This window comes from Phaseolus vulgaris, chromosome 9, assembly GCF_000499845.2.
Source record: "Phaseolus vulgaris cultivar G19833 chromosome 9, P. vulgaris v2.0, whole genome shotgun sequence".
In the NCBI taxonomy this organism is placed as follows: Eukaryota; Viridiplantae; Streptophyta; class Magnoliopsida; order Fabales; family Fabaceae; genus Phaseolus; species Phaseolus vulgaris.
Genome location: NC_023751.2, coordinates 15,288,901 through 15,316,337, shown reverse-complemented (window position 1 = coordinate 15,316,337; position 27,437 = coordinate 15,288,901). Strand labels below are relative to the sequence as shown.

The 27,437-nt window shown below is 31.1% G+C and overlaps 2 protein-coding genes across 3 annotated transcripts; both read right to left on the bottom strand.

The window, feature by feature from the left end:
* Positions 1-432: 432 nt before the first annotated feature.
* Positions 433-8,757, bottom strand: LOC137820134 (transcriptional corepressor LEUNIG-like). Of its 2 annotated transcripts, none has more exons than XM_068623974.1 (18): positions 8,498-8,757; positions 8,046-8,143; positions 7,795-7,904; positions 6,602-6,976; positions 6,427-6,515; positions 6,067-6,145; positions 5,909-5,984; positions 5,648-5,697; positions 5,152-5,463; positions 4,767-4,976; positions 3,884-4,129; positions 3,656-3,800; positions 3,115-3,224; positions 2,788-2,937; positions 1,731-1,886; positions 1,397-1,513; positions 790-996; positions 433-710 (listed from the first exon to the last, which is right to left on the bottom strand). In XM_068623974.1, exons 1-18 carry the CDS (start codon positions 8,527-8,529, stop codon positions 567-569), a joined length of 2,706 nt encoding a protein of 901 aa, XP_068480075.1. In that variant the 5' UTR covers positions 8,530-8,757; the 3' UTR covers positions 433-566. The 2 variants fall into 2 exon arrangements, with proteins under 2 accessions (XP_068480075.1, XP_068480076.1); XM_068623975.1 differs by having other exon boundaries at positions 3,656-3,773.
* A 14,880-nt stretch (positions 8,758-23,637) lies between these two features.
* On the bottom strand, positions 23,638-26,329 carry LOC137820666 (probable indole-3-pyruvate monooxygenase YUCCA4). The gene is made up of 4 exons (XM_068624851.1): positions 25,523-26,329; positions 25,001-25,249; positions 24,714-24,836; positions 23,638-24,036 (listed from the first exon to the last, which is right to left on the bottom strand). The coding sequence occupies exons 1-4, from the start codon at positions 26,156-26,158 to the stop codon at positions 23,818-23,820; spliced, it is 1,227 nt and encodes a 408-aa protein (XP_068480952.1). The 5' UTR covers positions 26,159-26,329; the 3' UTR covers positions 23,638-23,817.
* Positions 26,330-27,437: the final 1,108 nt, after the last annotated feature.

The following is a 27,437-nucleotide window of genomic DNA, read 5'->3' as shown; positions in this document are numbered from 1 at the left end:
GTAAAGGGACAAGTGATATTTAAAAATGGATAATCAAAAACAGTGTAAAACAAATTGCGGTTATACGTTTCAAAACCATAAAAATAAAACCATTACATAGTTTTGGATAAAACATTCCAAAACAATATTTTCATTATTTTAAATATATTTAAAAACAGCTCTAATTAAAAAAATGTGGAGGAAGTATAAGAAAAACATGAGTGCAATAGGGGGGGAAAAATCGTATTAAATTGTTTGGGTTAAGTTAGGTGGCTCATCTCCTTTTCTTGAGGAAAAGGAAACAAGAAATGAGTAAAAAGTTGGTAAAAGATGTGATTGATAATGCAGAATAAATTTATTTGCACATTTAAAAAATAATTTTGATAATAAAGTTTTAAGATTTGATATGGTAAAAAGTAGAAGGAAGAGAAAAAGATAGAAAGGAAAGGGATCGAATCCAAGTACAGATAATTAAATGGAAGGCAATGTTAAACTACAGAGAGAAGTTGAAGAAGCAGAAATGGGAAAGAAAGTAGTAACTAAGAGGTGAAGAAGAGTGAGAAAGAGGTAATGTATTGTCTTTATGGTCACTTCCAGAGCTTGAGGAACTTGTCATGACTGGCAGAAGCAACCAAACCATTTACAGTTGAAACAGCCAAGGCAGTAATAAGACCATCATGAGCAGATAGAGTCATTGTCTTGTTCTCACTCATGTTCCACAGCTCCAATGACTGCACAACATTATTATTTTACTATCTGTAAGATCTCAACATTACAACACTAACTAAAGCAAGAGAAATGAAGACTTGCCTGGTAACAGCCAATGGCAAGCAGTGAAGGGTATGTTGGGTGGAAAACACATGCATGAAACTTACTGCCATTACAGCTAAGTTCATGCACACATTCCCCTTCACTCCCTGATCCAAGACTCCACACCTTCACAGAGTCCTCACTCACAGATGCCAGCAACTCCCCAGAAGGGTCCCAGCACACACAGTCCACCGTTTTTGTGTGTCCCTACAACCATAGTGCAGCATTCCAACAAACAAAATTAAAGAAAGCCATTTTACAGCCTCAAGCAATAGCTTCAGTCTTGGTTTGAGAGATCAATTCATGTTGTTCTGGAAACACTTTATTATTAACAATACTTTATAATTATTATTATAAAAATCACACTTCACGTTTTACTAAGTGTATCATGTGCAGCTCATAGTTATTAGTTTAAATTCTCCCTCTATTTGTGTATGTACTTATGCAGGTTATTTAGGGCAATTTTGTTTGACACACTGCCTCCGAATTTCAGATAATAAACACAAGATACGGACTCTGACTCCAGTAAAACTGCAACCTGTTGTTGAAAGAATTTATTTTATGCCTACAAGAAGAAACTCAAGAAAAAAATGGCATGCAAACCAACCTTTAATGAAAATCGGCACGCTTGTGTCTCTACATCAAATATAGACACAATATTCTCTGCTGCTGCAGCGAGGTACCTCCCTAGACGAGGCTGAAATCTCATCTGAGTGGTGCCACCCTAATGAGCAAGAAAAATGTTAGTTAGCAGACTGAAATGAATGCATCATCGCTGAAGTGCACAAGCTACAAAAATGAGATTCTTTTATCAAAAAATGGAGCAGCACAGTGCTACAAAGCATATATTATGCATGACCCTGCGAAGGTTGGACCTACATTGTGGAACGTGGTATGAGAAAGGCATTTAAAATATGCTAATAATGATTCACATTTTCTACCTTCCAGACTCTAGCACAGCTGCCATTGTTTATGCTCCAGTATCGTATCTCCCCGTCACCGTCACATGAGCAGATGAGGTCATCTTTATTTGGATGAAAATCTAGGGACATAACAGTTGTAGAATGTCCCGTGAAGGTGCGAAGAGAATAACCAGGCTGCATGGTAATTATATATCCAGCTAAATCAGAATACTAACAAGAAATGCGCAAAATCGTCAACTTCTAGTTCTAGACAAAGGCAAACAAATTATCTGAGACCGCAATCATTAACATCCCAGCAAATAAATAGTCCCAATGTACTCGTCAAAATTCAGTAGAAGAAAACCTTTTTTCCAAGCCTTACACAACTCCATAGGAGAAACATTGATTTAACAGCAAAAAAAGTAAGCACAACATTTAGAACATTAGAAATCAAGGCGGAATTCAACATTCATATTGAAGCAATACAATCTCTATAACTATTCGTTAGAAACACTAAATATTACCCGCAATATGAATACCTAAAGCTTCTTAGGCACTATTGCACCACATTATTCAATCTCTATAACTATTCGTTAGAAACACTAAATATTACCCGCAATATGAATACCTAAAGCTTCTTAGGCACTATTGCACCACATTATTCACCTTCACCGCAAACGAATAAATATAACATTTACGTACAAAAGTCTTTCAACAAACTTTTTCATTGGAACTCGGAATGAACCTTAACAATACAGAATAGTAAAACCACATGGAGGAACTTCAACAAAAAAACAAAACTGCACTAAAATAATATATCTTAAAGCAAAATACATTTTAATCTGAAAACTCAGTTGGGTAATAGTTGTGTACTTGTTTATAATTTCATCATCTATCTCACTATGCGCGGATTTTCAGTTAAAGTGGTTATCTACAAATCTTTTAACTTTGTGGTGTGCCACACTTCAAGTTGAGGCAAATATTAAAATTGTCATGTGCATTGTAGTCAAGTTACTTCAAACCCACAAAAATATATATAAACAATTTCTCTAGAGTTTTAAACTATTAAAGTAAAACAGGTAACAAATCAACTAACATTGTCAACATCCCAAACCCTGACAGTTCTGTCAAATGATGATGTTGCAAGACGAGGCATGCTTGGACTGAAACGGACATCAGTAATCAAAGATGAATGTTCTTCAAGAGTAGCTCTCTGTTTAAGAGTGTCCGTATACCATAAAACGGCCTGCAGTACAAAGCAATCAGGAGGTAAAGGCCATATTAATCCATATCAAAACAGAATAAAAGGAAAAATATTGTTCTTAATTTTGTTTTTCAATTCAAGATCACTGCATATTTCAGAAAGTTGATTGAACAAAGAATCTAAATAAATATTATTATCGAGACTAAAGCTGCCACTAACCTTTTTGTCATGCCCACCACTAGCAAGTAATTTCCCATCAGATGAGAAATGGCAACACGCAACTTTACTTGTGCTTGCCCGTACAGAATTTACATCAGAAAATGTGAAGCCTGAAAACAGAACAAACTCATGCCCTTAGTGTCTGATTTGTATGTCATTTCCTCTTTATGCTTATGTACGTCAAGGAATTAAAAAGCAAGTAGTAACAACCACAAGATGCACATATAATAGATAACAAAGCAAGCCCATTTTAATTATATAACCAACAATTTGCTTATTTATCGACAAAAAAAAAGGAATTGCACACATTCATCATAAATATCGTAAAGAATATTGAGGCATCAAGAAATTTGAATTGCTATTTAAAAATTGTACTTCACTGTATTTCACCATAGAATGACACATATCTATACTATACAAAGAAAAGACTGCAAACTTTCACACTGGAGTGAGGGAAATTCAGACATACACTTTGAGAAACTCTTTTGCAAGGATGATGCCAGAATATTTATTGATCAATGTAAAATGGTGTTTACTGCACCTTTGCTTACATCCATACAACGGCCAACAGTATCTCTAGGGTCTGTATCATCATGGGACAAAAAAGACTCAACATTTTCATCTAGAGATCCATCCTCCACAAAGCGATCCACATCAGCCTGCAATTCAAGATCCTTATCATCCCACTGCCAAAATGGAATGACAATGAGTCTACATGCAAGGAATTCCATAATTCCTTCCATCAATTTAGCCAGAGAAAGCCACTTACCAACTGGTTAGAAGGTGATGTAAGGGTTCCAGAACCATCAGTACCAAACATCATTAGAGGCTTTGAAGAACTGCCACTATTGGGCAAGGCAGGCATTGATATCACATCTCCAGGCGTATGGGTTGAGGGAGTTGAGGGTGCTGAACTTGGTGATGGACCTGTCGTATTTGCGGTGCCTGTACTATTGGCAGGACCTGATGAAGATCCAGGCTGCTTTCTCTTTCTCCCAATTTGGTTTTTTGAAACCTTAAAGTGCAATCAAATAACCATGTTAGGAACCTATTTATTACTTGTTGTATGGTACAGAAATCAGATGTTGTCAAATTCAGGGACAGAAGTTTACACTCATGTGATTTTAATAGAAAATAATTTTCAAAATCTCATTGCAAGACATTGTCATTTGTTGTATATATATAGTCAACGGTTTCAAACAAACTAGTAGTTGATGTGTTGGAAGTTCTACATTGCTAATGCAGAAAAAATATAGCCACTCACGTCTATTGACGTTTCTATAAATGGATCATCATATACTCATTTCTATTAACGTTTATATAAATGTATCAATCATCATATCTCTGTCCAGAAGAATTCAAAGAACAACAGAAGTAAAATCCTTTTCCAATTACACAGTTCTAGAAATCTTGAGATTTTGGAGATCATACTTTGTAACACTGAAATTTAAAACCAGTGAATAAATGAAAAACGAAACCAATTGTGTACTTCAGAAATTCGCTAGACATTTTTAGTACAAAATTATCACTCTTTTACAAGTCAGAAGAAATATATTGCATGTTGCCCAATGATTTCATAAGGAATTAGCACCCCAATAAACAACGTACTGCTTGAACATGTATGTGTATCAACAACTGTAAAAAGGACTGACCTGGTCATTTCCTCTAAATGAGTTTGACAAGCTACCATCCACAGTGACACTGCCACCACCTCCCCCTACTTTATCCTGCTGATGCATGCTATGATTAGAAGTCTGAGATTGCTGGTTTGAAAGAGCATGTTGTTGAAGCTGCTGCTGCTGCTGCTGTGCATTGGTACTTGACTGTTGTTGATGTTGCTGCTGTAACTGAGCCAGTTTCACCTATACATAAAAATAAAAACTTACAGTAGATACAAACCATGGAAAAATAGAAACTTACAGTAGACACAAACCATGGAACTTGTGGTAAATATACAATATTTATAAATAAAACAGTTTAATGAAATACATAAGAGCCATACTGAAAATGGAAAACAAGTTAAAAGAGAACTAACACCTTCATTAGCATATCTGTGTCTCCACGAGGAAAAGGAGGGCCACCACCTTGAAGAGGGGATCCGACATTAGATACCACATCACCAACAGGATTTGAAAGACCGTCCTTGTTTAGACCAATACCCCTACTGCTCAATAGCATTCTTAGTCTTCTACTTTCTTCAGTGGCAGATGGTGACGCCAAACTTTGTTGTGCTAGCATAAGCTGTTGCTGATGCTGTGGTGTCAACATTTGGAGTTGATGAAAAGGCTGAGGAGCCTGCATGAAAGGTTTTTGTTGCTGGAGTAGACCAGTGCGCAGTTGTTCCAAACCCTATAAAAATAATGCTAATAGTGAAACCTGATAACTGAACTGCTGGAAAGACTACAGCACACAACAATTTTGAAGGATATATATCTTATTATGAATATGATATCACATTTAATAGGACATAATATACCTTCACCAGGATAAGTAATATTAATTCAAATAACAACAAATTAAAAAGATTACTCACTGTGAGTGGCCACCCTCTCAAAGTCAAATTATTGTTACCTTGATTTGATCCTGTCACCAGAAAATATCTTGTTTATTCCATTTATGTGCATGAATAGTAACAAAGAATCATAAAGAAATTAACAGTAAATCACGAAATATCCTCAGCCAACCATGAATAAATTGCACTGGGAAAAAAATTAAAATTCTATCAATTTGAAGCAAAACGGTTTCAAAATAATACAAATCAGTTACTGCAGGAAAAAAAATCATGGGAAAATACCAGGCATTCCCATCAATGATCCTTCAGGACCAGCAGCTCTGGGAGTTAAAACAGGACTGATCTCGCCCTTTATATCCTGATTCCAAGAGGCAAGTCAGAGAAAAACAGCTCGTAAGAAATATAAGAATTAATGAAGTCCTCTAAGAACAAAATTGTACCAGAGTAGACCCTGGTAATTGCTGAGTACGTGTTTGAACTTGTGGAGACATCCCCCCAGCAGCACCATGCAAAACTTGCCTGAAATCAAGAAATTTGGTACTAGCAAAGTCAACACCCATAACTTTTTTTAACAGGGAATGAACATTGATTCTTCAAAACCACGAGCAGACAGTCCAGAAAACTAAAAGGTAAAAGGATAATCTTTTTGTTTTGCATTAACAAAGAAAGCTTCAAGTCACAGAATTTCATATCAAACTTAAATTATCTATGCTACAGAGACTAATAAAGTACAAACAACCTTCAGTCTACAAAAAGACTTGAAATAATAGGCACTAAAAGTGAAATTTTAAACATGATACCCAGAAGGCTGGCCAGGAGCTGCAGCTGACTTTAATATCGATGCATGATTTGGGTCCAAAAGTTGGCCCATGTTCTCACCAAATCTTTGCTGTATAATATACCAAAAGAAAACTATGAACATTGGCGTCATAATAACAGCATTTTTATCTTAAATTTAGATTAACATCTCCCAACCTTCATTGCTGCATCATCCAAAGAGTCCCTTTGAAGGGGAAGTTTTAATCTTTCCTCATACATCTTTGTTGCTAGTGCATTTGCAGTTCCAGGGTTTCCAACTAATCCATTTGCACTACCATTTAAAAGATGAGCCCTATCCCTGCTTTGTTGTGGTTGGGACTGTTGTTGTTGTGATTGTTGTTGATGTTGTTGTTGTTGTTGCTGTTGCTGCTGTTGCTGTTGTTGCTGCTGCTGCTGCTGTTGCTGCTGCTGCTGAGCTCTCTGCAAAAGAAGATGTTGCATCTGCATGTGCTGTTGTTGTTGCTGATGCTGCGACTGCTGGGATTGTGGTTGTTGCTGTTGTTGTTGCTCCCTTGCCTTTATTAATTGTGTCTGCAAAGAGAGTTTCAAAGACCATTAACTTAAAGCAGGACTAGTATTTTCTCTTAAGTTAAGAAACTCTCAAGTAGAATTGCAGATCCAAGTACACCATTTCATGAGGGCAGTGTGGATAATAGATTATTAGCTACGGAAACCTAAATTAGTTTCCCAAACTGAAATGTTTGGGTTCTTATAACTCAGCTAAAACAATAGTCAATAATTTCTAACAAAGCATTTGATGGAACCAACTCATGAAATATTAAAAGGGGTCTGGAAATGAAAAGAAAATGTGAGTTCTAAACTCAAATCAGAGAAACGTAATTAATCAGAAGTAAGTGAAATTATCACAGGTCGAAACACCTCATAGACCACGAGGCTCATTAAGTACACAAATAATCCGACACAGACAACACAAAGAAGTATTAAATCATATTGCTAGACATATCAACCTGGAATGGAACTAAACAATAAGCAAATTTCAACAATGATTCAACAAAAAATTACTCTAAAGAAAGGTTCCTGACTTTCCTCATATAGTATACTTTAAACTATAAAGAGGAAAAGGAACAGAAAACCAAATCAACCATTCATTAAGAGATGCAATTACAATAGTTAGCTTGAGAGACTGAAAAGTTGAACCTAACGGAATGCATAAACTTCCTTTATGAAATACTAGTGTCACTTCTTCAACTGACAACAACATTCAACCAAAAATATAAATATGTTACAATACTGTTTTTTCTCAATTTTTAGTACCCTCACCCTACTTAAAATCTAGCACCACAGAAGGTTGCATAATGTGAAACCAATGAAAATTGTTCCCAACCAACCTCAATATAAGATGCAGCAACCTCTGAGTGCTTCTCGTTGGTCCTTGCAATAAAGATATCCCAGAAAACCGACCACCACTCGAACAGAAAACCTCCCGGGGCATCAATAGCTGCAACCCCCATTGCCATCCCACAACATGCACAGACACACAAACAACAAAAATCAATAAATAAAATGAAGAAATCCAAAAAACGGCAGTTAACTCCAACTTCTTTCTTTGACAAAAGAGTAGAGTTTTGAGACATCTCACCAACAGGGTCCGAGGATACTTTCCCTTCAGCTTGAAAAGCCTGAGCAGAAGCCTTCAAATCCCTCTTGACAAGATAATCATGGATGTAAACATCTAACCTGAAACCTCAAAGTGCAATAACGGCAACATCAGCCAAGTGAACAGCGAGAATGAAAGATTTCATTATCTTCACATTCACCACATCAAAAAACACCCAACACACAATCATGTGACCCACCGCACAAAAATCAGCACCAAAACCAGCAACTTCCAATAAACCCCACAGAACTTGCTGAAAAGTACAAACCCTAGGCCACCCAGAAAGAAAAATTGGAACTTTCGAAGACATGAAATACAATACACAAGTCCAGTTCTTGAAAAAAACCCAGAACCCCAAATGAAGAATTGAGCAGGAAGCACAAAATCCATATTGCAAAATTGATAAAAGGAGAGAAACATAAAACAAAAATTACATCTTGTCAGCTTCCCAGTTAGTCTGAGACATGGCTGTAGAAGCAGAAGGTGAGAGAGTTGAGATAGAAATATGTTGAAGAGCAAGTGAGGAGTGAGCTGGGAGCTGTGAAACGCAGAAGGAAGTGGTGAAAGAGTTGAATTTTGTTGGTAGAGCTAAGTGAGAAACATAGGACAAAAATCGAAGAGAGAGTTGAATAGATAGATGGACAGAGAAAGAAGAGGCAAAAGAGCGCAAAGAAGAAGAAAATCCAAACAAAGAACAAACACCTCTAGATTTTTGGAATTTTATATTATTCAACATTTAATAAATTTAATTTTTTAATTAAAGCATGATAATTATGTATTATATTATTTCTCCACTCAGGAATGAAAATTGCAGTTGGATTGGATGAAATAAGTATCTAAGAAGAAGAAAATATTCACTAAGAACAAATTTTAAAATATATTGAATAAAACAAAAGTTAGTTATGTTTAAATTACAGGGATAAAAAATACTTATATAAAATTATAATTATTAATTTTAAGATTCAATGCTAGTCGAAGAATCGAAAATGAAGCAATTATTATAGTGAAAAAATAATTCTTTATACGGCTATAAAATATTTATTATATCAAAAAAATTCTATTTGAAAATATCCGTGTGTTTACTCTTTTTAGATACCGGTAATACATAAAAATAAAATAAAAAGTAACCATTGTGACAAAATAATTAATATTAAATTTAAGTAAAATAATTTTAATGGTTAATGAGTAATTATATTATTTAAAGTAATTAGTCTCTCTTCTTATTACAATTTCCATGATAATTATGAATATACTTGTTTTAAAATTTATGCGTTTTCCACGCATAAAGAAAAAGAGAGGGAACTGTATCATTGTTAATTATTACAGATTGTGACGGTGCTAATAAAAAATTATATTTATCCACAATTATAAAACTTTAAAAATTAAACAACGACACAGCAGAATCTATCACACCTTGGCCATGATGCTTTCTCACAAATGAGATAGGGTTCTTATCAAAATCAATTATACACCAAAATTAATTAATGAAAGATAATGAATCAAATTATAACATTACATTTTTTTTTCTTTTAAATTGTCATTGTGTAAAAATAACATTTATTGAATTTCTTTTAACTTTTTAGATAGTTTGGTGACTTAAAGAAAGATGATGAATTGTAGTTTTTATTTTATTTTATCCATAATGTTTTATTTTTTTTAAAAAATGTCTTCTTTTCTATGCCACGTTTTCAATATGGTGTGTATTAGAGGCATGATATCCACCACACACGTACACTACAAAAATGACCCTTTGGTGTCCAAAAGTTGCATAAGTCAAAAGTTGGGTACCAAAAACCCACAAGATTATTGGGCTGATGTTTTTTATTATTTAATTTATTGCGTTTTTACATTCTGCACCCCAAAAAATTAAACATCACCTATATAATCTAAAATTCTATTTTATTTTTTAAAATTATATCATCAAATGTACAATTAAAATACAAAAGATATATTTTATTATATTTTGAAATAGATCTTTTATATTTTAAATTATATATTCTGAAATAAATAAATAAATTGAATTGTACATTTCTTAAATAAATAAATAAATTGAATTGTACAATTCTGAAATATATTTTTGGAATGTTTTAAATATATTTATATTTTATTTGAATGAATTTCAAACATAATTAATTTATTTTAAAGATTATATTTAATTTTAAAATAACAAATTTATTTAATAAAAAAATTAATAAGAATAATATTTACCGAAAAGTAAATATTATATAATGATGATAATATCACATATAATAAAAAAAAATCTACAATAATTCTTGTTGTCTACCCCCATATAATGGTCTTATATGTGACACTCTTAACTAACTACAATCTATAATGATAGCTCACCAACAGGAAGATGTAAACGATTGGTATTGATATAAGTGATTTATCAACCGTATCATAACCAACTTTACACAATAACAACAACCTAATGTTAAAACCATAACTTCAATTTGGGAATAAAGAATTTCAAACATACTTAGCTTGTGTCTATAGAAGACTAGATTTAGTTTATCTTTATCTCATATTTCCAGAGTTGTTAAACTAGATCGATTCAAAATATAATTAAGTATTTTTTTTAATAATTTTAAATTTATTAAAAAGAAATAAAAAAACTATGAGAAGTAGAACTATAAGTAGAAATGGGTATAAACAACACATTTAATACATCACAATATTTTCTAAAATAATTTATTTTTCTCTTTCCATCCTACCAAACACTTAATATCGATTTAATTTCTCTTTCATCCTTCCCATCCTCACAATAAACAGAACCTAAAAAAGTTACTTTATCAGTAAGCATGCTTAACAGAAATAAAATCCCTGGAATAAGTCACATTGAATAAAGCCAATAAGTAAATGGATACTTCAAATATTGGGTTGGGCATTCAGGAAAGTCCACGGGGCTTTTACTTGCAGCACTTCCATAATTACTACTGTATCCCTATAACTTTTGAAATACCTGCTTATTATTGTTACAAATTTTGGAAACATAAATTAGTTTAGGTTTGAAAACTAGATTCATGCTGCTGCTGGGAGTAATCACGGCGGTGGAGGCCGAGGAGTGACTCGCAGAAATGGCACCGGAGCTTTGAGACTAATCGGCGGTGACACGGATGGTGAATTCTGGCGGTGATGTTATTGAGTTTAGGACGCTATGTATTAGATATACGAATATGGACACTGACACGACACGAACATGGAGATACGAATAATTTCTACAATGTAGGACACGGAGACACAGATTTATATATTATATAATTATGAATTATATAAATTGACAATAAATATTTTTGTGTACAAGTATGTTTAAGATTTTTGTAAGAATCAGGAAAATGTTTTTCATGACTGTTTCAAAAAAATTTGTTCCTTATTTTTATAATTATAATAAAAATTATACAATAAATTTGATTTTTTTAAAAATTATTGTATTTATCCTTTTTTAAATTGTGTAGAACCGTGCTAGAATTTTCAACAATCAAATAAATATTTTTTGAATTGAACACTTCACTAATAAGTGTTTTACGAGTGTCGACACCAATATGTATGTTCGACACGGACACATCATTTAAAAAAAGTAGGAGTCTTATAGTGAAGACTTCTTTGAATTGCTTCAACAAGGAACAAGTACGACGTGGGGGAGGTGCTCTCGAAGCAATATTGAAGATGCGAATAGCAATTATTAAGGTGCAGAAAGCAAATATCAGTGAACTGCTTCCACAACCACGCTTTTATCGTCGCAGCTCTAACTTGTTTTTTATTATTTTTTCAAAAGCAAAATAATGTCTAAGTTCAATCTTCCATTATCCCATTCAATTTATCCTCTTAACTGTCTTGTTTATTACATATATATTTATTTTTTATTTAAATTTACTAAAAATTATAAAATATAAATACAACTGGTTACATTTAGAGTTAAAATCTCACCTCTTACTTTTTAATCCTTCGTACTGAAAATTGCATCCAGTCACTCATACCTGATCATTTGTTCCCCTTTCAAAAATTGCATCCAGTTACCACTTCTTCACTCTTTCAAAAAAGATTATTATCGAATTTTATATAGAAATTTTGATATTTCACATTTTTTTCTTACATTTACATTGTTGTTAAATAGCTTGAATTAGTTTAAGAATGAAAAAAAAAACTTTTAACCACACTTGTAAATTATTATTATTAATATTATTAATTATGATATTAAAATTATACTTAGTTTAAGATATTATTTTGATGTTTCAAAATTATTAGTCAAGATTTATCAATGATTTATACTACTGTTATACACACTTAAAACTTATATAATTACAATATATTTATAAGACGATGTCAAATACTACATCTGATGTTTCTATATTTGCATTTGTGTCTGCTTGTGCACACAAAACAATAAGCACATGCAATGATAATTAAATTTCATTATAAGAAAGTATATATAAAAACATATTTGAATCAAAATATCACAATCCTTTAATCTCTTTCTATACCAACACACAACAACAATATACATCACACATTTATGTGATAGTGTATAAGAACTTTTCTTTCATCTTCCCATAATCGTAGTCTATAAGACACTGCAGACATTAGTGTGTTAACATCTACTGACTAAAAAGGTTTTGCTGTCTGCATTCTTGTGCCAACTTGGTAGGCGACTTGCGACATTCATAAAGTATATGAAGATCATGTGAATGGGATGTTGCGAATGTCATGACCAAGCATGGCCTGGGTGTGCTTAATTAATCAACATTTTCACATTTCATTTGCAAGGTCTTAAAGGCAATCTTGTTGGTGTTTCTTTCCAAGAGGTTCTTCAAATATATGCCTTTTAAAAAACCCAACAAAGCACCTATAAAAAAACACTCTTTGTCGTAAATGTGAGTTGCATCATCATTCATAAAACATCATGTTGGTACTTCCAAATATATATATATATATATATATATTATTATATACAGTTTGGATAATAATATACAGAGAGAAAGATGTGTGAGAGTGAGGTAGAGATGGATGAAACAAAAGGGTTGGACATTGTGAAACGTCTTTCTCTCTCTTTCTTCTGCTTTACCCAATAAGCCAGCTGCAACAAAAGCAACATGCTACTGAGATAAAAAGACCCCACAGAATCTGAATCATAGAGAAGTATTAATTCTCTTCATACATATACACACTTCCACATTGATATAAGGAGTGAGCTAGGTAGGTAGGGGACCCCTGACCTCATATCCTGTACCATCATCACCTCATCACTGCCCAAAACAAAACGCAACAGTTCTGCCTTTGGCATGTAACACACTCCAGTGAAGAACAAAAAGATGTACAATTACAAAACAGTATATAAACTGACAGAATATTGAAAAGTGTGTGGTAGGTATATGTACACGAGGGCCCGTTGCATGCAGAACAAGAGAGAATTTCTGTGTATCTTTGCATGGGGATATATAGATGAATGAATATTGGCACAGCATCACTCTTTCCCTCGATTCAGACCTGATTTCATGAGTACCTTACCTCTGCATGCCATGTCATGCCAATCTATACTTTGCTAAGATATACCTGGCCCTAGTTCTTCAACCTCTAACACTGGTATAGTACAGTAAGCTATGCCTATAACCTACTCATATTATTTGGAAAAAACAAATACATAAGGACACACATACCCCCTTCTGTGTACACACTCTCTACATATTGGTATATTGATAATGGGATATGCTTTTCTAGATATGTCACCATTGACTTACAAGATCAATTGTAGGTGATTTGGAAATATTCTGATTTTGTCATGTGGTTTTGATGCCTTTTATACTAACATGATAACATCTACTTTTTTTTTATTTTGTTTTATTTATATATCACAAGTAATACATTTAAAAAAATTTGTTTATATAAATTGTAGTTAATATGACATTTTTAAATAAAATAAGGAAAGTGGAGTTTACTTTATTAAAAAAAGAGAAATGAATAATATTTTATTAAACTACAAGAAAAATAATTTTTATTTCGAAGCTAAGGGCTGTGTCAATATTATTTAATTCAAAGTGTAAGGGGGTGCCAATATTTGTTTTCAAATTTAATGGAGTGTGAATGCCATTTAGTATAATATTAGAAATGGCAAAAACAATTTCTTAAAAAAATTGTGGAAGCTATATAGGTTAGAAAATATTTTTTTTTTCTAAAAAGTCCTGTATTTTAAATAATAACTTTGGAAAAAAAATTGTATTCAAATAGAGTTTTATTTTTCTATGATACATAATGGAATGGTTTTAGTTTTTGATAATTTAATTGAGATAATAAACATATACATTATGTTTGGTAAAATTAGTTGAAAATGGAGATTCAAATAAGACTTAAAGTGTTTAGTGAAACTAAATAAGATGAAAGTTGTAAAATGACATATAGTAACATAATTATTTAATCAAATCTTAATTAATACAGGGTAATTATATGTTTTCAATAACTTTAAATTTTTATAATTTATTTTTTATATATAAATTCAAATTTAAATAACATTTGTGTAAAAGTTTATTCTTCATTATGATTTGAATTATTCATCATCTTCCAACAAAAGAATAAATAATTTAAACATTAATAAACAAGGGTAACATTAAATCAATACAAAAATTACCTAAAAACAATAATCCAAATAGGATAATTATAAACAAAATTGGACATTAATGTTTTATATTATTATTTTAAAAAGTAAAATAATAAAATGTAAACGCCATCAAACATTAGTGCGAGTAACTTATTCAAATATACTAAAAGAACTATTTCACCAAATACATATAAATTAATTTATCAAAATTTCATTTATAATTTAAATAAAATATGTTTCACAATAATCTTTTTATCACATTTAGTTATTTTTTATCAGCAAGTAAAAATTATTTTTATCAGCAAGTAAAAATTAAATAAATATTAGTCACTGTAGTCCAACCCTTAAACAAAATATAACACAACAAAACTCACTAAACCCCTTCCAGATTATCAAAACCTTATATTACTACGAAAAAACAAACAACCTAACCAAATAAGAAACCTTAAAAAAAACAATCAAACACCTCAAACCCTTCCAACAAGAACGAAAGACTAAGAGAATCCAAGTCACTTAATCGAAAACATACATGCCAAATGATCAATGCACCACTCTTAATGAAAAAAGCGAACATAAACATATTTAGATGTTATCCAAGACAAACTTTTAGTCGGGTCAAGGTAAACATTTTCGAATGATAAATTACTCCACTATTGAAAATATGTTTCTTCCTTTGCTTGCATATCAATCTTGGTTATTGATAACATGAGTTCAAATTTTCTCTTAGATTTTTTGTGTTATTTTTTTAACGTGTCTTCAAATTAAATTGATTCTGATATATTATTTTTTGTATAATATATCTTAAAATATTAAATTCAATATATTTTAAAAGTACAATAGATAGACAACAACAAAAACTTAATTGAAAATTCAAGTTTTATTTTGTTTTCCTTTTAATTAAGAGATTTTTTTTATTTGACTGAGTAACTTTGTTTTAATAAAATAAATTTTTAAAAGAAAAAACAAAATAAAAGTTACTGATTATATTATTTCATTAAGAACAGAATTTCTTACAGAATACTTCCAAAATTAAATTTTCTATGATCATGTATTCATTATATGATACTAAATTATTTTGAGTGAATTTTTTTGAAATAAAAAAATTACACAATGTTTATTTAAAGAAACAATAAAATATTATTATTAAATAAATATTTTGTTGCCTTTTTATTTAAATTATACTTTCCAAATGACACGCACAAATTATAATCTTAAAAATAAAAAAAGTGGCAGGTATATTTTCATGTTCATATCATTCTAACAACAAACACATGAATAATAATATGTCCTCATAATAAGTTTTTTTTTTTTCAAGATAAGATGCCAAGAACTTATCAATTTCTTTTTCATATTTTTCATTAGTAGATATTGATCCATTTTAATTCGATTTGTAAATATGCACATTCAAAATTCAATCAATATCAATGTTTTGCAAATTATTATCACTTTTATAATTGAAGGTGTTACTTTACCAATTTAGAAAAAACATTTTCCATAATTCTTAAAATGTTGGTCTCCAAATAACACAAAAAAAAGTGATAACTTATGGTGCAATATAATCAAGTATGCAACAGGATAACAATACAAAATGTTGTTAATTAAGATTCTAACAAATTTAAGGTTAAACTCAATCTCTATATATTGACCATCCATAAAAAATATATTGTCCAACTTGATTAACCAAACAATTTAAAATTTAAATACAAATTATTAATATTTAAAAAAAAATATTTTTACTAAGTCTCAAACGATAAATTAAGATTAGTCCAATGCGTACACCAATACAAATTTTAATTATCTTTAAAAATACTAAAAAATCACAGAGCATGAACTAAATAAAAATATATCTTTCATATTGAATGTGTCATAAACATAAAAAGGATGAAATAAACTTTGTTTGTGGATTGACAAAATTTTAAAGGAATAATTATTTTTCTTTATCTAATTGCCTATAGTTTTGATATTATAGATTGTTTACTACTCGAGAATACGAATTAATGAAAAATAAGTCGGCACAAATGATTTTTGACAATTTAGGATCTAGAGGTTAGGTATGGAAACGTGGGTTAGCACGTCTTGCATAATCTCATATTCAAAATCGTCGGTTAGATGGATTCGTCTCGCATAAAACATATGAGTCAATTTTACTGGTTTGTCTTGTATATCGGCTTGTCCGCGTAAAAAATATTTTTTTACAAAAAATTAATGAAAAATAAAATTTTAAATAAATTATTGAATAAATATATTTTTTGTTTATTAAGTTAATTTTTTATTATTATTTAGATGCATTAGGTAAATGGTCTCACAAAATTATTCTTACAAGAGGTGTATAGTAAAATATGGGTAAAAGAATTATAATGATATTTTGATTTTCAATAAAATTTGAATTTCAAATTGTTCTAACACTACAAGAAAAAATGATTTTAACGGGGATTATTTTTACAACACTTAGGTTAAAACCTATATTAAGTCATTTACACAGGGTTACAATTTCTTCGCTAAACCATCCCTGGAAAACGTGTTCCCTAAGGGTTTTTAAACTTCAGGAAAAAACTTTTAGAACCTTTGTTAAATATCATGGGTTTAAGAACCTATATAAAATACTATGGGTTTCAAAACCTCCGTAAAATACCATGAGTTTCAAAATCTTCGTTAAATACCATGAGTTTCAAAACCTCCGTAAAATACCATGGGTTTCAAAACATCCATAGAATATCATGAGTTTCAAAATTTTCGTAATATAACACTACAAGAAAATCATGAAATAGAAACCAATTTTTAGAGACAAAATAATTAGTTGTGACTAAATTAGAGACCATTTTAGAGACTAGTTTCTTTTATTGTTAAATGGTTTCTAAATTGGTATCTAATTAACTACCAAAATTTTTGCTACCAATTTTTTTTTTTAGTTTCTAAAATGGTATCTAATTTAGTCAATATAGCAACTAATTATTTTTTGTCTCTAAAATTGATTTTTATTTCATGCTCTCCACCGTAGAAACATTACTCAATGGCCGCTGACGACAGTCCTAACAAGGAATCAGAATTCAGCTACACTTATGTTTATTATATCTAAGGAGAAGAAACACTAAATAAGTTATTATCTTCTTCTTACTTCAATTTTACTTCTTCCATCACCTTACTGCCCCAACATAGGTCACAAGCCACTGTTATCTAACTCGACAACCATTGATGTTATATATCCTAAATAATTGCATTATCTATCAGATGTGGGCTTCAAAGTCATGTGTGTTTTTTACTAAAGATTGCAAGAACATATTGTAAGGAGAAATTAACTCTATTATTTCTCATTTTCACAAAAAATTAATTATTAGATAAAATTTAAAATAAAGGCCTTAATTTAAAATATTTCAAAATTATGACAATTAAATATTAACAATTATAACTAAAACTAAAATTGCACATAAAATATAGGTACATCAAAAGCTAAAACAAAATAAGTCAGGATTTTTTAAGTATGAACTCATAACAAAAAAACTAGGAATTATATAAACCAACTACCATCAATCTTAAGAAATATACAAGTATTGTTGAAATATTTATTATTTAAGATTGGTTGTTGAAATACTTACTATCCAAGGTTATTCCGTTGAGTTTTTAAAATAAAATTTTAAAACTTTAGAAAACTTATTTGTAATGTAAAGTTACACTTTCAAAATTTTAGAGAATTTAGTTATAAAATATATTAAAACTATGTAGCTTTTAATTATTTATTTATAAATAGATTTAATTATATTTATTTATTGAAGTTTGAAAAAATTGGAGTGTTTTATTGAGGTTCTACAATAAATCTTTGTAATTTAACGAAGGTTAAAAAAACTTTTGTTATTTTGTTGAGGTTTTAAGATAAACCTTTGAAATTTAACGAAAGTTAAAAAATGTCCGTTATTTTGTTCAGGTTTTAAAATAAACCTTTGAAATTTAACGAAGGTTAAAAAAACCTCCTTTAGTTTGCTTATGTTTTAAAATAAACATTTGAAATTTAACGAAGGTTAAAAAAATATCTGTTATTTTAATGAGATTTTAGAATAAACCGTTGGAATTTAACGAAGGTTAAAAAAACCTCCATTATTTTGCTGAGATTTTAAAATAAACCTTTAAAATTTAACGAAAGTTGAAAAATTCTCAATTATTTAGCCAAAGTTTTAGAATGACCTTTGGAACTTAACGAATGTTAAAAAATCTCTATTAATTAAATTAATTCCTATGGTTATATTAGCCTCCACTAAAATCCTTTTTTTTAGTGTTATAAATTGACTAATAAAATATTTCATTAAATATATACATTTTTTTAAGGTAATATATGTAGACACATTATTACTATTCTAATATTTCTAATATTGAAAAATATAATAATATATTTAAATTTTATTGTAAACAACCACTACATTTAACATGTTATGAGTATTGAAACCTAAACCTAAACAATCTATGCATTTTAGAAAAACAAAAACACTCTTAACTATTAAAAAATTATTATCGAATTTCGTGAAGGTCTTATGAATTAGGGATTGATGGTTGTTTCTCCCTGCACCTCCATGTCTTTCTTCTTGCACCCCATACTTACAAAAATATTCAAATTAACCTTTGATATTTTTCGTTGAATATTTTTTCTTTAATTTTGAAATATGAACTTCAAAGACTTCTCGAGTTATAAAATTTGAAAGTTAAAATTTGGGTTTCAGATTGTACAATATTCCAAATTACACAATCCAAAATACAAAATTGTATTTGAGATTGTAGAATGAATGGACAATTTTATAAATTTTGAGAATATGAGGTTGCAAGAAGAAATTATATGGGTACAAAAATATTTTTCTAAAATTAAAATATGTTGGTTATGCGGGCTAGCTCGCCCTGCACTTGACTCGCGTGAGCTATGGGTTGAAATAAGTAGTATATCCTGCATTTTTCGTTAACAATCTGCAGTCTTATTCACATGAGTTGCCCGACTTTGCCATCCGTACGAGAGTTCTCCTAGAGGATATCAGGGACTTAATAATGTCATTAATTGGTATTGCACTATAAAAGATCCATAAAACCATGATTAGAGGCATGTGAGCCTAATTCGACTACCTTAATATCAGAGAATGGTACAACCATTATGCTAAGATAAGAGGCAATGAAATTTGTGACTTTTAGTATATACACTTACTGAGACCGAAAACTTCTTTGAGTGTTGAACCTTTGTTGAGAGATTGAAAATCCAAAGACAAGATAAAAAATAAAAAATCCCATATAAAGAAATATTTAGTTATAAAAAAGAACAAATTATTGTTAAGAATAAAATAAAGTAATAAATTATAATAAGTTTTTTTCGACCTTGCAACATACAAATCTTAGGGATAAGGGAGTAAACACAACATGTAAGAAAGGAAAATGATGTCAGGTCTCAATACATGTTTTGGAACAATAGAACATAACACCACCTACACTCAAAAGACATGAAGCTAGCATCTGTTTCCAACAAAGAAAACAAGAAACAACCACCACTGAACACACATATTATGTAACATCCTTAATTTTACCCATATATAATGTAATAAAAGTAAAACAAGCAATATCTAATTACAAATAACATATACTACTTTCTCATATGTGTATCTCAAAAGAAATATCCCTCTTCATAAGGATTTAATATATATACATCAAAAGTTTTAACAACAAAACAAAACATTCAAATAAAACTATCTCATTCTCCAGCTGTTCACTAAGGAGCTCTATCACCTGAAATCTCATCTGCTCCCATGTAAAACACGATCATCACAGATAAAGAAACAAACACAAACAAATAACAGGGTAAGCTATCTATATAAAAAGTTTTGATATAATTTAAATTTCAAATTAATAAGCATAATTCATCAATTCTCATATGATTTCTCAAACCATCAAGTGTCTATTACATTCATAAAAGACTTTTACTGACTCACAACACATAAACACTTGACTCTACTTCCGGAAGACTCGTGTATTGAAATTAGCATCCAGAGACCTGCACCTGTCATACTACTGCTGTGAAACCCACACAGCCATGCACATAATTATCTCAATATCTCATCATCTCATCATCTTCATATGACAGGGTAAATCCATTTGTGCTCTGATCAGTTCTTTCAAACCTCAGAATCAGCCAAATGGACCTCCTTCGACTCTCACCAACTGAATAACTTCATCTATTTGATTCCATTATATCAGTAGAGTCAGGATCTTTCACAGGACACTCACAAATCAATACACCCTAATAACAATCTCAACATGGTATTTCCTTTCCTGAAAATACTACGTCTTGATCACACTTTAACCTCATTAAATACATCATTTAACATATCAATGCACCACTCAATCACTTCATATATATAAACTTTCTAAACAATCCAAATATATCTCAAACTTTACTTAAAACACATAATTAATTCCAAATATATGCTCTTTAAATCAATCATCATCTGAAATCACACAACACTTTCAATTCTCAATCACAAACAGTTTCAACAAATTATTCCCATAACAGATTCAAAATCAACCATTCCAGTCAATATATTACTTTACTCTTCAAGAGAGACAATCCTGCAAGCAAAAACAATTAGAATTGGTGACCACGTCACCTCCACATCCAGAATCTTCTAACCTAAGGTTTTATTGAAAATAATAAGACTAGCTTTAGTTGATGCTCACTAAGAGCTCCAAACCTACCCAAAAGCTTAAAGGTAATTAACCTGCACCACAGAGTCCTAATCAAAATCTAACTATATAACTAGGACCTTGGGTTAACAGAGATTAACCCTAAAGCTAAAAGAGTCACATGTAAAACTCATGTAGACAACCTATCAAGTTCAAAATTTGACTCAAAGAAAAGGGCCAAAAATGAACTTACTCTATTTAGGATTTTGATCGGGCAATCTTGTAGAGTTCATTGGCAGGAGTTCAATGGCAGACTCCGATCGTCAAACTGAGGATGTCAGAATCATAGAGAGAAGGAGAGGAAAGGAAAAGGGTACGAAAATAAACTTACTCTATCAGAGATTTTGATCGGGCAGTCTTGTAGTCTTTGCTGCCAGGAGTCTAATGGCGTACTCTGATCGTCGAACAGATGAACGAAGAGGTCAGAATCTTAGAGAGAAGGGAGAGAAAGGAAAAGGGAAACTTTTAGAGAGATGGTGGTTATTTTAAAATGAAACCTGAATAATTGAATTTTCTATTTATATGTCATTTTCATTTTAATAATAAAATATTCAGGTATCATTTAAAATATATCACTTCACTCTAAGGTTATTTTCTAGATCCTTACATATTACACAAGCGAGAGAAATAATTCAACCACTAAATCTTTCTTTTCGTCCCTTTCTTTCCGGGTGTGTTTGAATTAGGGAGTGAATGAGTGAGGATTTGAGGGAGTAGATGTGTGAGGATGTGAGAAAAAAGTGTAAAGAAAGTGAGGTTGTTTGGATTGGGGTATGTTAGAGTGGATGTGTGATGAATGTTTATTGGAATTTGTGAATGATGAGATGATTGTGAGAAAATTTTGATTTTTTTAAATGTGTAAAATGTAAGTTTACAAGTTTACCCTTATCTTTAAAAATATTTGAATAATAAAATATGAAGTATTTTTGCGTAAATTTGAGTTAATTAAAATTTTGTAATTATTTTCAATATCATTGAATAATTAGTTTTTTAATAAAGCAAGAATTTCTTATAATTAAACATAAATTTTTTCATAAAAATAATAAATCTGTAAGTGACATGAGTATGATTGAAATTTTAATTTTTTTAATTAATGAAAACTTAAAATTACAATTTTTTTATATTAAAAAAAATAATTTATTTATTTATATAAGTAAAATAATTTTATTTATTATTAATAATAAATAATAATTATTAATAATATTATTAAATATTTGATATAAAAATAAAAATTATTAATATTACTATTATTTAATAATTTTATTTTATTTATATTTATTATCATTATTTTAAAAATATATTTTATTAATAATATAATTAAATATTTGTGTTAAATTTATATAATAATTAATATTTATATTTAGATAATTTTAATATTATTTTATTTGTATTATATTATGTTATATATATTAACTTTAAAAAAAAAGAGTAATATGTTACTATCATGCAAAGACAAAAAAAATGAGGTTAAACACACTTGCTTATGTGACTTTATGCATATAAGGAGAAACAAGAGAAGTAGTATTCACCGTGATCCTTTGAACAGTACTTTCCTTGAACAAAGAGGTTCTACATAAAATTATAAGAGGAGAAAAATGAAAAAAATAAAATAAAAGTATATAAAATAATATAATATAAAAAATTATTAATAATGAAATTGGTTGGAGCTTGTTAAGTCGTTATTATATGATTGAATTAGATTTTAATTTGATATTAATAAGGGTGGTAAACTATACAAATCTGTTTCCTCCCGTTATCCGCGATTTCCTCGTGAAGAATACATTCCTTGGGATTCGTAAAGCAAACCAAGTCTAACACGCAAGCAAGCATGCGCATAATATTTTAATTATATATCAAAGTGAATAATAATAAAATATTATGTTTTATTAATAAAATTTATTGATGTTAAAATATGATTACTGGAAGCAAAATATTGTAGTCTGGCACTGGCACCCAAGTCCTGTGATGTGAGAGTGAGTAGGACGTACGTAGGCACTATTACTGTTACTCTTATTGCTGCATCAATAATAATAAATAGGAGAGAGAGAATGTGTGATGCCACAATAATTAACACACCAACTCACTCACCCTTCTTCCACACCTGTCAACTCCTATCCTTTCATCCCATCCCACCATTTTTACAACAACTACAATAATAATTTATTCTTTTTTCTCGATTATGTAAAATTCATGATGATTATTAGTTAATAATGTAAATTAAATGCTTCAAATAAAGTATGAAAAATTATGGAGACATGGCATAAGCTTTGTTGTCCTTTCTTTCAACAAAGGAGGCATTTCATTTACGGAACGGTTTAAAACCAAGGCAAAGTGATGAAAAGATTAGACACAAGAATGCTGGAAATACAAAATTGTACATACACAAAAAAATAAAATAAAAATAAAAAACCTCTGTAAAGAGGAAAAAAAATCCAGGACAATTACAGGATTAGCCACGTCATCCTATGTACTCTTCAGCAGGATCATGTGGGAATTACGGTATGATTTGTCCTTAACGCTCATCCATTGATCAGCGATGTCTTCTCCAATCTTTACGGCGTCTGATGCAGTTCCAAGAAGACCTCTTCTCGTGAACCCCACTGTATACAATCCGTTTTCTCCCTTCCAACTCATTGGAAACGCCGTTTTCGGCATTCCGTCTTCTGTGAAACATTCACGGCTCTGCAGTTCCATATATTCTTCATTAGATACATTTTCGCAGTTTCAATTTAATAAAACATGTTTAGTGTAAAAAAACCAAACAGAGATTGTAAAATTAAATTTTGTTTCATCAGTAAAAAATGACATTTAATGTAGCAGTTGAAAATGGAGGTTTTAATGTAGAATCAAAAATTAGATTTATATAAATTGTGCACTAGTTGTTTTAATGGAGAAGGAACAAATCAGATTGCTACAGTTTTTTCCGCTCGGAAGCGTTCTCCATCTCGAACGAGGGAAATGATTATTGTTGGTGTGAGTGAGTAGTATACAAGAACTAAAGCGATTTTTGATGATGGTTACACATGAAACGTCACTGGAATGAAAAGTTTCATATTTGTAAGGCGCAAACCCCAAAGTCATTTTATTCTCTCTTTCATATTTGCATGAAGAAAAGAACCCTTCTGTTGGTTTCTGCTGTGCATGTCCCAACTCCCAAACCACCGCTAACTGACTCAATAACTGCTAGTTTTCAAATATTTTTATTGCAAGTATTTGTGTTGTGGGTTTTTCACATGATCAGAAAATAGAAAAGTAAGAAAAAAACAAGGGAAGAGCCAGCATAAAAATTAGGTTGAAGAAAAGTAGTAGTTGATGATAAGTTAGATAGAGGTAAAAATCAACTCTTAGTTTCTTCTTACCTTAAGCCAAGTGGGCACGTTGCTCTTGTAACCCGTTGCTAATATTATAGCACTGAACTCCTTTTCTTGTCCATCCATAAACTTGGCACCGTTTCTTGTTATCTCCTTCACACCTTCCATCACCTGAAACAAACCCTAACCAAACTTAGCAAGAGATTCCATACATGGTAAAAAAGAGTAGTTGCTTGCTTTTTCATGGATTACATTGTTATAATATAATCACATAGTCATGAATCAGAAAACAAAGCATGGTTATACAAACTGGTTTCAGTTAAATGCGCACGTACCTTTATGTTACCGGATCTTATTTGCGCTACTTGTCCAACATCTAGCACAGGGGTTTTACCGGTGATGAGTTTGAGCTCTATTGGCCCAGTTTTGGGCCTCCTTACGCCGTAGCGAGCAGTGTCTCCTAACATTAACCTAGCCAACACCAATACCAACTTGTCCACTAACTTTACGGGAAGCCATTTCAATAGAGCCATCGCTATTCCAAACGTCGAAAAGCCAAACATCTCCCTAGGCAGCACATGTACCTGTACCATGAAATCATGTCAACAATGTGTCCGAATATGTCCCAATAATTAATATGTCTAAATATTCAGGTTTATCTTTATTATTCCATCTGGGATTAGCATTAAAAAACAATAATAATTAACAAAGTTTTAACGGCAAAGACTACGACATACAGTGAAGTGCGAATTCTGATAATAATTAAAGAACAGCGAGTAGTTACCAGAACTGAGAAAAACATGCATGGGAATTGGGAAAGAAGAAGTGTGTATATATGTATATAGTGAGTTACTGACTGTGTTTCTGGCGACGATGTAAGGGCTGGCGTTGTGCCTGCAAAGATCCAAGCTAACTTCCATTCCTGAGTTGCCGCAACCAACGACCAAAACCCTCTTGTTTTTGTAATGAGAACCGGATTTATAGACGCTGGTGTGAAGAATGGGTCCGTGAAAGTTGTCGATGCCAAGAATTGAGGGAATGACAGGTTCGGCATTCTCGCCGGTAGCAACGACGAGCCACGGGGAAATGTACTGAAAATCGTTGGTTCTGACGACCCAGAACTGGGAAGCGGCGTCGAAGTGAGCGGTCTGAACGGACTGGTTGAAGCGGGGGCGGATGTTGAAGCGTGAAGCGTAGGAATGGAGGTAGGAGATGAACTGGTTCTTGGAGGGGTATTTTGGGAAATGGTGAGGGAAGGGCATGAAGGGTAGCTGGCAGAAGTGTTTGGGGAGGTGGAGTTTGAGACGGTCGTAGGTTCTGTGTTGCCAAAGGGAGGTTATGCAGTCAGTCCTCTCGAGAATGACGTAGGGTAGTCCGTGGTGGGAGAGACAGGCTGCAACGGCCAGCCCCGAGGGTCCTGCCCCTACGATTATAGGACCATGAACCCACACGCACTTTACTTCATCTCCCTCTCGCCCCTTGCAAGACTCCATCCAAGAAAATCGCAAGATACCCTTCAACAACAACTTCCAAGGAAAAACCCTCTCGCTTTGCTTTTCCTTTTCCTTTCTGCTTCTTCTGTGTTTCAATGACACGATGCAATTTGTGGGAATTTAAAGAGGGTGGCGTATAGTGGGAATGCTCAAGGAAGTGCGTCAGAGAGTGTGGCAGGAGGGGCTGCGTGCCTTTTAAATATGCATGGAAAGTAGCATTTCTTCCCATTTCTTTACTTTCCACACTCTAATTAACTTTAAAAACAAAAATTAACTCACAAATCAATTTACAATTTTTTTCTATTTTTGGTTTCTGCCTTTTTATTTTTCTCTGCATATCTAATACTATTGAGATCTATTTAATAAAAATAATCTATGTTGCTTTTTATTTTTATTTAGTATTCAAGTAGAAAAAGTATAGCATTCCACTGCCCGGGGGGTCACTGGAGTTGGACTGCAATTGAGACGTGAAAGATTAGGAAAGGATACGAAAATCTTGATAAAAGGATGAACGTACACTCTTTGTTTTTGGAGTTAAAGGAAGATACAAAAAAATATAAACATAAATAAAAATAAATGTATTAAATAAAAAATATATAATCATTTTTTATATGTTCGAACTATAGAATATTTTTATTGCTGATAAAAAAACTATAGAATATTTAAAAAAAAATTAATCTGTGTATTATATGAGAATGACTTTTCTTCTCAAGTAATTCGTTTTTTAGAATATGTAAATTTATAACAAAAAAAAATTAAATTATGATATAAAGTACAACCAGTGATAATTTTTTTAAACAATATTTTTTAAAAAATCAAATATACAAATAAAGGTGAATGTGAAATACTTATTTGAAAAAGAAAGGAAAAATTTTCAATTGAAAAATTAAAAGAATCTCTGGGAATTATTTATTCTAATATTATCGGATACTTTTTCAATATCTATAATTTGAAGAAGCAGAAAGAGAAAAAATAAAATGTTAATATAGTTGATGACAGTGTATATACTAGAGAGAAATAAAGAGGTTAAGATAAACAAATAAAATATATTAATAAAGTGCTTGGCATATATAAGTGTAGTGCAAATATGATTACCTAATATAAAATAGTGACTACTAAATATTTTCTACTTATAGATGAGTTATCTATCACCCAATCTTATCCCACTACTGAAACCAAGGAACTGAGTGGTCTTAACTCTTTAGTCTTTACCATGATGAAGCACATTGCTACAAACAAAGAAAAGAAAGATTCTGAGATTTCTCCCAAAGGGGAAAAT